Source organism: Carettochelys insculpta, chromosome 4 (assembly GCF_033958435.1).
Source record: "Carettochelys insculpta isolate YL-2023 chromosome 4, ASM3395843v1, whole genome shotgun sequence".
NCBI lineage: Eukaryota > Metazoa > Chordata > Testudines > Carettochelyidae > Carettochelys > Carettochelys insculpta.
Window position 1 is genome coordinate 14,553,707 of NC_134140.1, and position 14,870 is coordinate 14,568,576.

The window sequence follows — 14,870 nt, forward strand, 5'->3', positions numbered from 1 at the left end:
TCAGTGCAGAAACCGCGTTGTTTATTTTGACTGTTCCTGGCTTTCAGAAGCATCCCACAATGCACCACGTTAACAGTACAATGGATACAAGCACTTTTCTTGAGGAAAGACGCTCCTGGCACAGAGCAAAGCACAGATATGAACAAGTGGTGTAATTACTGGAGCACCTGAACGGTGACGTTAGGTCAATTTAATTTTTAGTGTACACATGGTTTGAGTTAATTTCCCAGGCCTGAAGAAGAGCACCACATAAGCTTAAAAACTGCTCTCACAGCAACAGAATTTGATCCAGTAAAAGATACCTCATCCACCTTGTCTTGTAAATTCCAATCAGTTAGAATTGTATAAACTCACTGAGGGACATTAGGATTCCTCAAGTGTCATTGAAAGGGTCATTTTGACTTGAAGAGCCTTTTATTACTGGTGGTGATGTGAAGGAAGCTTTCTGTTTGCTACTCAGAGCCCTAATTGAGTTAGAGGCAACAAGAAACTAGAACATGCCAATTATATTTGTATAGTTGCTCTTCAGGTTATGGCTACCCATTGAAGTTTGTTCTTGTTACATCAACAAATTGCTCTCCTGGTGTTATGTTCAAATAAAATTTGGTGAGTCAACGATAACTTGTTACTTAGGTATTTAAGGTCATTTGAATGGTATTTTAATGATGTCACATATTAGGCTTAACTTAATGTGGTTTTATTCCTTTTTTCTTTTAGATTAAATAATGCACCGGTTCAGGGCTACACAGATCATGTTGGTAACATGACTACCATAAGAATGACCTACCCAGAGGGAGCACCACTTTCTGAAAATGAGTATCACCCTGACAGCTTGTTTGTTGTTGTCTTATTTAAAAGTGTTGATTTCAGTTGGCTTCAAGCAATGGTAAAAAATGAAGCATTGGTAGGTGAATCATTGATTTATTGCATGCCTGTCTTGGTTTTCTGGTGCACATGAAACTGATATTTCAGTCCTATCACTATTTTACTGGAGTGAATATTTCAGAAGCAGTCAAGATGGGTTTTTTGTTAAATGAGAAAGCAGAAAATTTTGAGATAAATATTCACTTTAATCTTGTTTTGCATTTGTACTTTTGGATGATTTTTCTGTAGAAAGGTAGGTTCTCATTGGCAGGTATAATTGTGGAGCTACTTTTTGCTACCCAGAAAGAGAGACAATAGTTAATGGCATCACAAGCACATTAAAAAGTTTGTGTGTGATACCAAACTGGGATAGGTTGCAAGTGCTTTGGAGGATGGGATTAAAATTCAAAATGATCTGGACAAACTGGAGAAATGATCCTGAGGAAAAAATAGGATGAAATTCAAGGAGGATAAACGTAAAGTACTTCACTCAGGAAGGAACAATCAGGCTGCTGCTACACTAACATTCTCCTGTTGGAGGTGCCATGGTAATGAGGCAATTTGAAGGAGGCTGATGTGCTAATGTGCATATTCAGCACCTCATTAGCATAATGGCCACCATGGGAACAGACTTCAAATTGCAGATTGACAGTGAAGATGGGGGCATCTTTGAAATAAGCGCCCCACTTTGGCATTCCCTTATTCCCACAGAACTAGATTGGATTCAGGGAATGTCAAAGTGGGGTGCTTATTTCGAAGCTGCCCCCATCTTCACTGTCAATCTGCAATTCGAAGTCTGTTTGTGTGGTGGCATTAGCATGGCACCTTCGACGGGAGAATGGTAGTGTAGCAGCAGCCTCTGTTGCACTCATATGAGGTGGGAAACGACTGCCTGGAAAAGCATATTGCAGAAAAAGACCAGGGGGGTATCGTAGGTCACAAAGTAAATATGAGGCAACACTGTTGCCAAAAAAAAAAAAAAAATTGGGATTGATTAGTAGGAGTGTAGTAAACAAGACATGAGAAATAATTCTTCTGCTCTGTTGCATGCTGAGTAGACCTCAAGAGTGGAGTAGTGCCCCCAGTACTGGATGTCACGCTTCAGGAAAGATATGAACAAATTGGACAAAGTCCAGAGGAGAGGAACAAAAATGATTTTAAAGATGTAGAAAAGATGATCTTTGAGGCAAGATTGAAGAAACTGGGCTTGTTTTAGTATGGAGAAGAGAAGACAGGGTATAAGCTTTCAACAGCATAAACCATTGTTATAAGGAGACAGGAGAAAAAAATTCTCCTTAACCTCAAAGGATAGGACAGGAAACAATGGGCTTAAACAGCAGCAAGGACAGTTGAGCTTGTGCATTATTAGGGGAAAAATTGCCATACTATCTGGGTGGTTGTGGAATCACCCTCCCTGGAGACCTTTAAGAGTGGGTTAGACAGTTACCTGTCAAGGATGGTCTAGATTAGAAGACAATACTTAGTTTTGTCATGAGTGCAAGGGACTGGACTAGATGACCTCTTCAGGTCCCTTCCAGTCCTATGTTTTGATGATTTACATTCATTTATTTAAGCAATTATGTAGCTTAACATATATTAGTCAGATTCTTAATTTTTACATTTTGTCATGAAACACTGAATGACACCTTATAAGTACTAGATCAATATATTATTTTTGAAGTGACTTGCCTAGGTGCTTTGTATATACAGTAAACTCTTCCGCATTGGGTAGCCCTAGGATCAGGAGGTTGCGAGATATTCAAATTCTCTGGATAATAGAGAGGTGTATGCAATGCATAACACTAAAGAAAAACAAGATCAGCTATTAAGAAACAAACAAAAATGTATACGGAGTGCTTTATTTACTAACAGCAGTAGTACTGTATGCTGTAATCTTATCCTGTATGTGTTATATTTTTGTACTTTCTTTCACTATACAATTATTATGGAAAATGTAGCTAAAATTTCCCTAGGTTAAAATGCCAGTTATTTTAGAGTTCTGGAAGACAGCATGCCAGTTAAGACAGAGTTTACTGTAGCTTGGTGGTTAGCTAACTAGCTGGGGACTTTGGAGATGTGAGTTAGATTCCTGGTTCTTCTACCAAGGCTATGTGGTCATGGGCAAGTCACTTTTCCATGTCTCTCAGCTTCCCCATCTATAAAATAGGGGTAGTGACATTGTGACCTATTTTGAGATATAAAAGATCACAAGTGTTGTATAAAGACCAAGTGGTTTGTTATTTTATTGTTCTTGGCATTATTTGTATGGAAATTGGAATTTAATTAAAAGCACAACAATAACAATTTAAAATTGTCAGTTTGTTAAAATTTCCTTAAACATGCTGGATGTATGAAATGAAGTATATCCTTTTTTTTTTGCCTTTCAAACTGAATTATTAAACAATGAAAATTATTATCTGTAGTTAATCAAACTGAGTTCTTTCTACGTATCATGTCCATCAAGATTTTATAAGTGGTAAATCTCGTCCTGGCCCCTTATGTTTGTTGTTAGATTAGAAAAGGAGAATAAGCTTTCTGCCGTTTTAGCTTCCAGCTGGCTTCTCAACTTTGAATGAAGTAGTTGTTGCACTGATTTATTTGAATAAAATAAAATGAAGAAAACATTCTCCCTGTACCTGTTGTCAAAAGCTGGTGTCACACTTCAACAAACCCTAGTTCTAAGTGCATAGCCAAATTACTTCAATTAAGTCATTGGTTTGACATTCCTGGTAGCAAATACACAGGCTGTGGCCACACGTGGCCAAAATTTAGAAATGGTCATGCAAATGGCCATTTCGAAGATACTAATGAGGTGCTGAATTGAATGTTCAGCGCCTCATTAGCATTAGGATGCTTTCGGCTGCAGCGCTTTGAAAGTGCTGCTTTCAAACGCGCACAGCTGTTTCACTGAGAGGAATAAGGGGATTTTGAAATGTGCGGGGTCCTTTCGAAAAGAACCCCCGTGTAGCTGCACCGTGGCCAGAAGCATCCTAATGCTAATGAGGTGCTGAATATTCAGTTCAGCACCTCATTAGTAATATTGGAAATGGCCATTTGCGTGGCCATACTGTTTAAATATTTTGAGATCTAAATTATTAGAATACATTTTAATAACTTTATGCCTTAACTTCGCGGTTTCAAATTACTTTTAAAAAGATATGTTGACTTAACATAAATCAGATTTTTCAATATTTGTTTATCCGTCTTCTAAGCAATCAGGTGCAGTACTTCAGCTATTGTTCAGACAGTAGCTAGATTTAATATTATGTGCTCACGCTGAAGCCTTTCATTCATACATCTTCAGACTAAACATCACAATGCCTTATGTGCTCAGTAAAGTATAATTCATTTTGGTTTTGGGTTAAGTAACTAGATTGTTAAGGTTGTAGAGCCTGCAACAAAGCCCAGAAGTTCTGACTGCTAGTCTCCTCCTTTAACTGCTGAACCACAAGTTTGTTTAGGACCATTTGTGTTATTTGTAATAGCTATAATTAAATAAATAAAAATGTCCCTAGCTGGTATTCACTAATGTTGGTTAGTGCTTTTCAGATTCGATTTGAAAATTCAAGTGTTACTTTATGTATGTTTAAAGAAATTCCAGAGTCAGTACATTCCACTCCATGCATCTGATAAAGTGGGTCTTTGCCCACCAAAGCTTATGCTCCAATAAATCTGTCAGTCTATAAAGTGCCACAGGACTTTTCATCGTTCTTGCATAACTAGAAGTTGTGACGTGTGCCAATTGAACTGTAACGGCACTTTGATTGGATGCAGAGGAAGTGCACTGCTCTCGCAGTCAATGTTGTGTGCAGTTAACATACACCGTACTTTATATGCCTTGAAGTGCATGTCACGTAAGTAGTAGCGGTAGAAAAAGACAACATGGAACCAGCAAAAACTGGCAGCCTTGCACATGGGCAACAGTGAACAACGTGTCTTTGGCCACACATAGAAACCCAATGGGCCGTATGTGGCCCTTGGGCTGCAGGTTGCCCCCACAGGACAAGAGGCATTATGCACATATGAAATCCATCAATTATTCATTAGAGATCTATTTGGTAAAATATATTTTCAAGATATTTAGCGGTTTGTGCAGACCAAAGCCAAATTTTATGGTTTTGCAACCTGGACTAGTTATGCAAATCTTGTAGACTTGCAGAATTGCCAGTGGCGATCTGTTTTAGGTGGAACATGCATTTTGATAGAATACACCATTTTATTACAGTCCTCAGGTCTTTATGTTCTCTTTCCCTCCCTCCACAATTAAAAGCTATTACCGGTTGTGGACAAAACTCAAGTTTATCTGTCTTGTGGTTTTTTAAAATGCTTTCTGTGTAATACAAGTGATAATATGAAGAAATTATTCTTACATTTTGAATTTAAACTTTAGTGATATTAAATGAAATGATGATTGAATTTTAGAGGTAATGAGCAAAAAAGTGTCAAATTTTGTGGAATTTGGAGGAAGTATCACTATGTGACCTATTGGGCCCATGTTGTGTGTGGTTTTACAGAACATTGGTATACCTTTCAGCAAAAATTGAACAGTCACACACACACAGCTGCTTTAAGTTACTGACTGTTGAATACACCCTCTGATTTGAACGGGATATTTGACTGCCTTTGGTGGCTCTAGTGTCATTTTGTGGGCTTAAAGCTGCATGTAGCGTATTTTTGATTTTTTTTTTTTTTAAGTCCCTGTATTTTTGTAATATCAGATGAGAAGTCACGTTACAGTAATAGATATAGGGAATTTTTTTGAAAGATGTATCCAGTGTACAGAAAAGACATCCTCTTATTACAACACTTTTCTCATTTTCTCACCATGACACAATTTATGGGAAGGAAATAAAAAATGAGCCTGATTCCGATCTTTGACCAGATTAGCACCATTACGTGGCTATTGATTTCTTTAAAATTCTGACACCTTCTGGCATTAAATCGAGATTGCTGAATCTCATAGTTCTTCTCTCCTTCCATTCTACTACATTTGTCTTTTAAATGTATACTGTTGGCTAGATATGTGATGAATTTGAAAATGTGAGTAAAATAGTTTTAGGTCCTAAACTGGGCCACTGCCCTCCCCCAGCTCCCATTGGCCGGGAACCTCAAACCACAGCCACTGGAAGGTGCACAGCTCTGTTCCTGTGGACACTCAGGTGAACAAAACATCTGGTGGCCCACTGGCAGCTAAACCTGATGAACTGCATCCAGCCCACTTGCTGGAGGTTTCCCCACCCTTCAGTTAAACAGAGAATTGTGCATGCTCTCTCTCTCTCTCGTATCTTAAATGTTATTTTGTAAAAGAATACTGGCATTTGTGAATTATGCATTAATGTCTAGTAAGTCTTTGCCATAAACCCTTTGTGATGAGCTCTGGATGCTCTTATATTTTAATAGTAATGAGTGACATGCTATTCCCTGATAACGATTTGCTATGTCAAAATATATGTATTTTTTTTCTATTTAGCCATTATGGGTACGACTGTTTTTTTGGAAGCAAGTGGCTGAGAACATTCCTGTAACATCAGAACAGTTTCGTATTTTAAATCCAATCATCGTTAAAGAGACTGCCTTGGATATACTACACTACCCAGAACCTCGATCTAAATTTTGGGGCTGGGATAAGGTAAGACATATTTGGGTGGCGGGTAGAGAAAGGTGCTGGATAGATTAATTTAACTCCTTAGAAATTTAAGATGGCAAGATCAAATAAAAGTGGTTTGGACTTCTGATTCTGGGTAATCTTTGTGTAAATTCTCAGTTACTGTAGAGCACCATAGTCTTCTGAAGCACTTTTTTGTATTAAATATTGTAAAATAGTTGGGCTCAGCATTCTTGTCAGTCAGGAAAAATACAAATCTAGTGCCAGTTTAGTTCTGGTTTAGGCTTGTTTCTGTTCAGGTAGGGTGATTGGCATTTTTTTTTAAATACCCCGAAGCTTTAAAAAGAACGTACTTCTGAGAAATGGATTAAGGATGAGGGTCTTCTTGATAGCATATGATAGACATTACATGACCTTTAAACATTAAGAACATAAGGATGATTTTGCCTAAGAATATGTGTACCCTGCAAAAATAGGTAAATTCTTCATTGGGGATAGCTCACTGACCTTAAATAGCAGTGAGGACATGGCAATTCTGCTTTTAACTTGGGTGAGTGACTTGAGTTAAACCCTGTGGGGAAGTTGGAATTGAACTTGAGTTCCTGTGTCTTCCCCACTATTGTAATTCAGGTTAAGTAATGCTGATTAGCTAACCCAGAAAAGAACACTCTTAGATCTATTCCACATAACTAAGGCTCTGACAGCTTGCTGTTAGAGGTGGTAATTGGAAGATGCATAAACATGGCAAAGGTGAGAAGCATATGTATTCGAAATCTAAAGCATTCAGCTGAAGCAATATGACTGCATATAAATTACCTTCTCCACCAAAGTCTGGTGCTCTTCGAAAAATAGTTTGTGTTAAAACACAAGCTTGAGGAGTACTGCTAACAAATAAGGTGCTAAAGGTGACTTTGCAATCAGTGTGCGTGGGGAAGAGTGGTGTTCAACATCAAATATGCAGATCATGGGTAAACCATTGTTCTAGATAATCACATAATTAAACTCCTTTGTTCAAAAAATAAACCATAGTTCTTTGCCTGAGCATAACAGGAATTTTGACTGACATTTTTTTTCCTCTGAATTTAAGTAATGGATTAATGTCGGGTTCTGAAAATATTTTAGGTGGGAAGCAGAGCACCCCGAGGCCAGGCGCCCTGCTTTCTGCTGCTGCAGAGAAGCAGAATGCAGCAGGCTGGGAGGGGGCAATGAGGTAGAGGGGAGCAGGGTGCTTGGCTGCACTGGCTTCCTTGCTGCCGTGGTCAGTGCAGGCAAAGAGGGGGCGACCCAAACTGCCATCTTGTGCTACCCGGGTAATCCCCTGCCTTGTGCTTCACGTGGGAGGGGGCAGGGTGGGAGCAGGGCAGAGTTGAAGAAGGGCTGGGACTGGGCCTGTGGTGGGTGGGGGGGTTGCCCCTAGCCCTGTGGCTGGGGCATGCGGGGCCAGGGGAGCTTTGTCTAGGCTTCGCACTCCCCATTCCTCTAGGGGTGGTCCTGCCTAAGGTAGTCACTAAAGCAGTTATGGAATTGTTAATGTTTGTCTTTTGAGAACCACTGCTCTGTGGTCCGCAGACCCAACTGCCTTGCAGGTGGCCTGTGGGCTTGGGACTTGCCCTCCTGCAGCAAGGGCCTGTGCTGATGCTCCAGCCCCACAGCATCCCCATGAGGTTGGAGCACCAGTGCCAGCTTCCCACTCTCAGGGGCGAGTTTGCAGAGAGAAGTGGCTTTGCACTCTGCTGCTTCCCCAGCCCCCAGCTTGGGGAATGGCAGTATAGGGAAGCAGCTCACAGGAGGCTTTACGTGTTGCTCCCTGCTGTGCTGCCAGCCTGTCAAAGCTGTTCCCTGCTCTGATGCTCCGAGGTGCAGAAGGTGGGGGCCTGCAAGAGACCTTAACAGGACCTTGCCTTTATAGGCTTCTGCTTAAAAAAGCTCCCCAAAGTCACAGGTTCCCTGTGCTTGGGAAGCTTTTAAGCGGAACACTATAGAGGCAAGGTATTGCTCAGGTTTCTTGTGGGCCTTTACCTTCTGCACTCAGAGAGGGGGAACAGCCTTGACACTCCCTTTGGCTGGAATCACAGCCCACTGGAGCAGCAGAGGGCAGTGCCTGGTACTAGTGGGGAGCCTGGAATCAGGAAAGTGCCCCCCCCCCCCATGTTCCCTCTGCCCAGACTATGCATGCCTTCCTTCACCCTTCCTCCTATCCAGACTTCACACCCACATCCCACTTCCTGGCAGCCCCCTCCTGCACAATGAACCCCTCATGTTTGGCCACACCTTAGAACCTAAGGGGTCCTCTAAAGTCTACAAGCCCTGGGACCCCAAAGAGTTTATCTGACCTTTGGAAAATCCTGAACCTTGGTCTCAACCCCTTCCCCCTCGTGGGACTGCAGCATGAGGGGGAGTGAAGTGTCTCGGTCAGGGGCCACATCAGTGATGGGCTTTCTTTTTTTTTCGCTTCTCACTTCGTGATTTTTCTGTGGGTCAGTGGCCTCTGATCCAGAAAAGGTTCCCAACCACCGTTACTGTAAATAAAGACAGTTTTGAAACCTTTTGTTTTGGACCTAAAACTAATATTTTGCTATATTTAAAACAAAGTTTGGTAAACTAATATGGTATATGTGCTTTAAAATCTACATAAATGCCCCCTTACGTTATAGCAGCAAATTTACATTTCTGTGTCCAGTGGCTGTGTTATCCGTGCTTCAGGGACACACACACCTTTACCCAATCCCTAGGGCTCAAGGCATAATTCCCAGTGGGTATGCAGGATCTGTGTCACTGAAAAGTCTTACACAGTAATATTTCTTATTCTTTATTTATTTTCAACTACCAAGAAAGCAGAACACATACTAAGCACCCAGTGTTATGGTCACTAATCCTGATAAAGGCAGGCAGACTTCCCCTGTTGGACAAAGGCAGTCTGTCTGGATACTGATTGTTGCACCTCAGTGTCTGGCAGCTCTGCTCTTGGGGGTGAGTCCTCCCAGGTTTTTTCCTTCTTCCTCTTTTTGCTGTTCTCTTCCTTCCTTCCTGGACTCCTTATACCTTGGCCAATTATTTTGGTATAATTTTACTAACCAGTTTTTTAACCTAGTCTAACAGAATTACCTAACCAATCCTATTCCACCACCTTAATTTGATTTACACCTAGCAAATTAACTTCTACAGCAGACAAACAATTACAAACCAGACAGAGATTATACAGAAAACAGTAGGAAAGTGAGGACAATTATCATAGAATGGGGATTCCACAACCTCAGTTATTGATATGTAGTTTCTTGCCAGACAAAATGCTGTTAACTACGTTTTCTTTACCAATCTTGAGTTCTTCGTTCTGTTGGTTGGTGACAGTAGGTGGCATTAGGATATGGTCACCTTCTTTACAACAGCATCATACCAGGCTGTTATGAAATGTTGATGGAATGTGAGTTTGTAACTTGTGGCTTCCCAATTAATAGCTGCTGCTTTTTATTCTGGCTGCAGAAGAGCTCTAGGACTCTCAATATGGTTTCAGAAAAACCATGTTTATTATATGGTTACAGCTGAATATGAATAATTTAATAGTCAAGGTATTTAGAGATAAGTGAATGCATTTTGTCACGATGGGAGGCTGGCTAGTGGTCCACGGAAAGGTTTGCATTGATTGGGTGGGCCGCAAGCCAAAAAGTCTGAGAACCACTGTTACAGAACATGGGCGAGGAGAAGGGCAAACCTAACAGCTGTCTTTTGAAAAGTGGGGCGGGAAAGACAACCTGGAAATGGCAGGGGTGATCTAGTAGATTTTTGTCTTCCTTAGCTCACATTGATGAGCTAGATGACTTCTAGGGTTTCCTGCCACTCCCATGTTTCTGTGAAAACTAATAAAGAAGAGATATGTTATATTGTAAATGTTTGTTTTTTCTCTTTTAGAACGTTCCCACAATCGGGGTCACTGCAGTTGTTCTGGCCACACATTTATGTGATGAAGTGAGTTTAGCAGGATTTGGATATGACCTCAGTCAACCCAGCACACCTTTGCATTACTATGACAGTCTCTGCATGGCTGCAATGAACGGACAAACTATGCATAATGTGACAACTGAAACAAAGTTCCTACAAAAACTGGTCAAAGAAGAGGTTGTGAAAGACCTCAGTGGAGGAATACAGTGTGAATTCTGCAAAAAAACAAGCTAATGGCTGGACCTGAGAGTACAGACTGGATTAGAGGTTCCTGTAGTGTTCAGTGCTCTCATGCCACAAAGACTCTGAAGAATCTCTGTTCTTTGTATTTCTGTTGCTTTTTAATGTTAGTTGAGTTTATGTATTTTTTTTAATTTATTTTGAGGCCAGGTGTTTACATTGCACACTTCTGTGGATAATTTATCAATACGCAATTTTGAAGTTAGGGATATTTAATGTCCTGTTTTAAGCTATCTGAAGAAAAACTGGCAATTTAACGATCTCTTATGTGACGGGCACTCATGTGTAGGCATGTGTTCCCTGCTTTGGGGATATGAGAATTTTTCCCAGTGAAGTGGTGTTACCTTGGGTCCATTTCTCAGTACCTTATTCCTCTTTGTGTATACAAAGAAGAGCAAAGGAGGGCATTTTTAAGTGTATTTGCTTTTGTTACTTGCAGGTTCACTGCCTGTGTGGTAGATCATCTGCTTGTGTAACCTTCTATTTAAGCTACTTTCTGTGCCGATACCTATTGTGGAGGAGGGCTGAGGGGCAGCAAACAGGAAGGGGCAAAACTGGCGTGTGATGGAGCTGAACAGTACGTTCATTAATGCCACATCTAGCCATGCCTGGTATTTAAACAGTTGATGGGTGCAAATGCTTTAGGATTAGAATGCTGTCTACTTAACCACTTGACACATTTGGGCCTAACCCTGTTGTAGCCAAGTTTAGCTTACAGAAGGTGAATATCTGAGCCCGAACACTTCTCTTTCCTGTTCTTGGCTCCCAAATGCCTGGTTATAATGTGGTTGGGTCACAAAAAATTTTAAGCATCACTGTTAAAGGAACAGCTTCAAGGTGTACTGCAGCCCTTTTTAGGGAGAGGGTTAAAGACAGTGTGTGCCCTTTTGCTATTTTATAAGCATGTTTAACTTTTCTGTTGTGGGAAAGACTCAAAAGGAAAATGGAAGCTTACTGTGTAGTAGTCGCAGTGAAACTGACAACAGACAAAGTAAAGAACTGAAGTATTTTATTTTTTTCTCCTTCATGATACCGTAGGTATTGACTTCCAACAATACTATGTAAAATAAAAAAATCAGACTCAGCTATAATTGAAGTTGATAATAGCCTTGTGTGTTGTGTTTCTGGTGTATGCTTCTTAATTGGGAGGGAGACAGTGGAGTTGTTTGCTTTGCAGACAACCTAATAAACAAGCAATTCTGTGTGCACAAATAACTTATGAAAAAGAAACTGTCTTTGAGGAAGTAAAATGATCTACTGGTACTGTACAATGTCTGTTAAGCACAGATTACTTTTTTAAAGTTCCTGTATATAAATATACTTTCTAATGAGTGGAAATCAATGCAGTGAAAGAAAGTGGGATAGCAGATTTGTTAAGTCTGAACTGTTTCATTTGCTTTTGTAAAGAACACAGTGCGTGTTCATTGGACTGCTTGCTTTTGAGTGCTGTCCCATTACTCGGAGGAAATGAAATGCTGTGTTTGAATATGAAATCTTATCAGAATGTTGATAACAGTGAACTAGTGAAACATAATTATATGAATTACATGAGTCACTTTGACTTTCAGCTGATAAACTTTCTATTAGTTCCTTGCCATGTGGTAAGATATACTAGGCGTACTGTTAGTGAGCTTTAGGAAGTGCATTAAGAAAACAGGATGTGGAAATGCAATATAATATTCATAGGTGCCATGAAGAGGTCTAATGGATGAAAGCAAGCATTGCACTGGCTGTGGTTGTGGAGAGACAATAAAACAACCTGCTTACAAAGTGTAGCATTGAAGGTAATTGCTATGAACCTGATCTTTCCTAAGCACCCACACATCCCCTAAAGTGAACAATTAGAAATCATGCTCTGTGTATTCAGGGCTCCAATTGTGTAACAGCAATAATATTCACCTTGTAACTTGGAACAAAGTAATTTTTGTAAGAGCAATAAATTTTTAGTCAATGTTTTTGTATGCTTTGAAGTATCAATCAAATTGTTTGTTTCAGTAATTTTTTGAGTAAAGAGTTTTTACAGATAGTGTTTTCTTTAATACAACCTGTTGATTACTATCCCCATATAGTTATGATCAAAACAAGCTACCTTAACTTAATTCAATGTTACTGAAAAGTGAAAAGGTTTGGGAAAGTTCAACATGTGTATGTGGACAGTATTATAGTTAACTATTTTAAAGTACTGTTACCTAAAAGGTTTGTTGTGCATCAGCTGTTAGTTCACCAAAACTTCACATTTTAGGGTGCAAGAATATGAAAATGTGAACTTAATGGAATGGAAGTGTTGTTATTATTAAAGCAAACAATAGCATCCTTTTGAGGTTTTCCATTTATCATCAGCTTTACAAGATGCTTTAATGTGGGCTTAAACTGTAGTTTAGCCAGCTTTTGTCAGCTGTGATAAAAATTTGTTCTCTGTGGTAGTAAATATTGTGTAGAATACTTCTATATAGGCTTTACCGTTCCTGAACAGCAATGGAACTGAAGCTGTGAAAAGCAATAAACACAGGGAACCCTTTTCTGTTGATGTATTTTCACATATTCTGCCTTTTTCAGTAAGAATTGTATATAGCTGGGGTATTCACTGATCCAGTTTAATAGTGTACATTAGATCCCAAACCATCTAGAAAGAGGAGACCTTATGGAATGGTGCAGGAGTGTGCAACAAGTGGCCCATTGGCTGGACAAGGTTTGCCCCTGGCAGACTACCAGATACTTTATTTATCTGCGCATCAGCAGGTACTGCTGCTCGCAGCTCCGGTTGGTAGTGGAACTCCATTCCTGGCCAAGGGGAGCTGGCCTGGTTGGCACTACTTCCTGCAGCTGCTGTTGGCTGGGAACACTGAACCATGGCCAAAGGAAGGTGCAAGTAGCTGTTTAGTGCCCACTCATTGAATAGTGCCACATTTCCTTTCACTTACACCAATTTCATTTAATTAATTTAATTTAATGAGGGCTACTACAGAAGAGCTGGTCCCCTGCCAATGTGCTCTCCAACTTCTTGAGGTTAATGTAGATGTGAATGTATCTGTCTTCATTACAGCACTGTCCTTTGCATTCTATAGCTGTGTCTACACGTGCACGCTACTTCGAAGTAGTGGCACCAACTTCGAAATAGCGCCCGTCGCGGCTACACGCGTCGGGCGCTATTTCGAAGTTAACTTCGAATTTAGGCGGCGAGACGTCGAAGTCGCTAACCTCATGAGGGGATCGGAATAGCGCCCTACTTTGACGTTCAACGTCGAAGTAGGGACTGTGTAGATGATCCGCGTCCCGCAACGTCGAAAGTGCTGGGTCCTCCATGGCGGCCATCAGCTGGGGGGTTGAGAGATGCTCTCTCTCCAGCCCCTGCGGGGCTCTATGGTCACCGTGGGCAGCAGCCCTTAGCCCAGGGCTTCTGGCTGCTTCTGCGGCAGCTGGGGATCTATGCTGCAGGCACAGGGTCTGCAACCAGTTGTCAGCTCTGTGTATCTTGTGTTGTTTAGTGCAACTGTGTCTGGGAGGGGCCCTTTAAGGGAGCGGCTGGCTGTTGAGTCCGCCCTGTGACCCTGTCTGCAGCTGTGCCTGGCATCCCTATTTCGATGTGTGCTATGTGTAGACGTTCCCTCGCTGCGCCTATTTCGATGTTGGGCTGAGCAATGTCGAAGTTGAACATCGACGTTGCCGGCCCTGGAGGACGTGTAGACGTTATTCATCGAAATAGACTATTTCGATGTTGGCTGCACGTGTAGACGTAGCCTATATGTGCTTATTGAATAGTAACAGAGAGGTAGTTGTGTTAGTCTGTACTCCAACAAAACAAAACAGCAGAAATGTAGCACTTTGAAGACTAACAGAATGATTTATTCAGTGATGAGCTTTCGTGGGACTGAGCCACTTCATCAGATCAACCTCATTTCCAATACAGACTGACATTTATAAGTACAGAGGACCGAACAAACAAACAAAAAAATCAATAAAAACTCATGAATCAAATACATAGAACTGAAGGAGGGGGATGAGGGTGGGGGGATGTTAATTGTCCTGCCTGAGATAATTATGAGCATCAAAGGAAGGGAGGCAGTCCCTGTAATGCATGAGAATTGATGTCTCTGTTCATACCATGTGTTTAATATGTTGAATTTGAATATCAATTCCAATTCACAAATTTCTCACTGTAATTGGTTTTTAAATTCCCTGTGCTCTAGGACACACATTCTCAGGTCTTTAACAGAATGGCCCACTC

General features: G+C 40.8%; 1 protein-coding gene across 5 annotated transcripts in view; it reads left to right on the forward strand.

The window, feature by feature from the left end:
• Positions 1–13,735, forward strand: part of ST3GAL5 (ST3 beta-galactoside alpha-2,3-sialyltransferase 5) — a 62,611-nt gene extending 48,876 nt beyond the window's left edge. For all 5 annotated transcript variants that reach the window (XM_074992286.1, XM_074992284.1, XM_074992285.1 and 2 more), the window contains 3 exons: positions 718–904; positions 6,335–6,493; positions 10,376–13,735. In XM_074992286.1, coding sequence (XP_074848387.1) covers positions 718–904; positions 6,335–6,493; positions 10,376–10,639 — 610 coding nt within the window. In that variant the 3' untranslated portion in view covers positions 10,640–13,735. The remainder of the gene's footprint in view (positions 1–717; positions 905–6,334; positions 6,494–10,375) is intronic.
• The last annotated feature ends 1,135 nt before the right edge of the window (positions 13,736–14,870 follow it).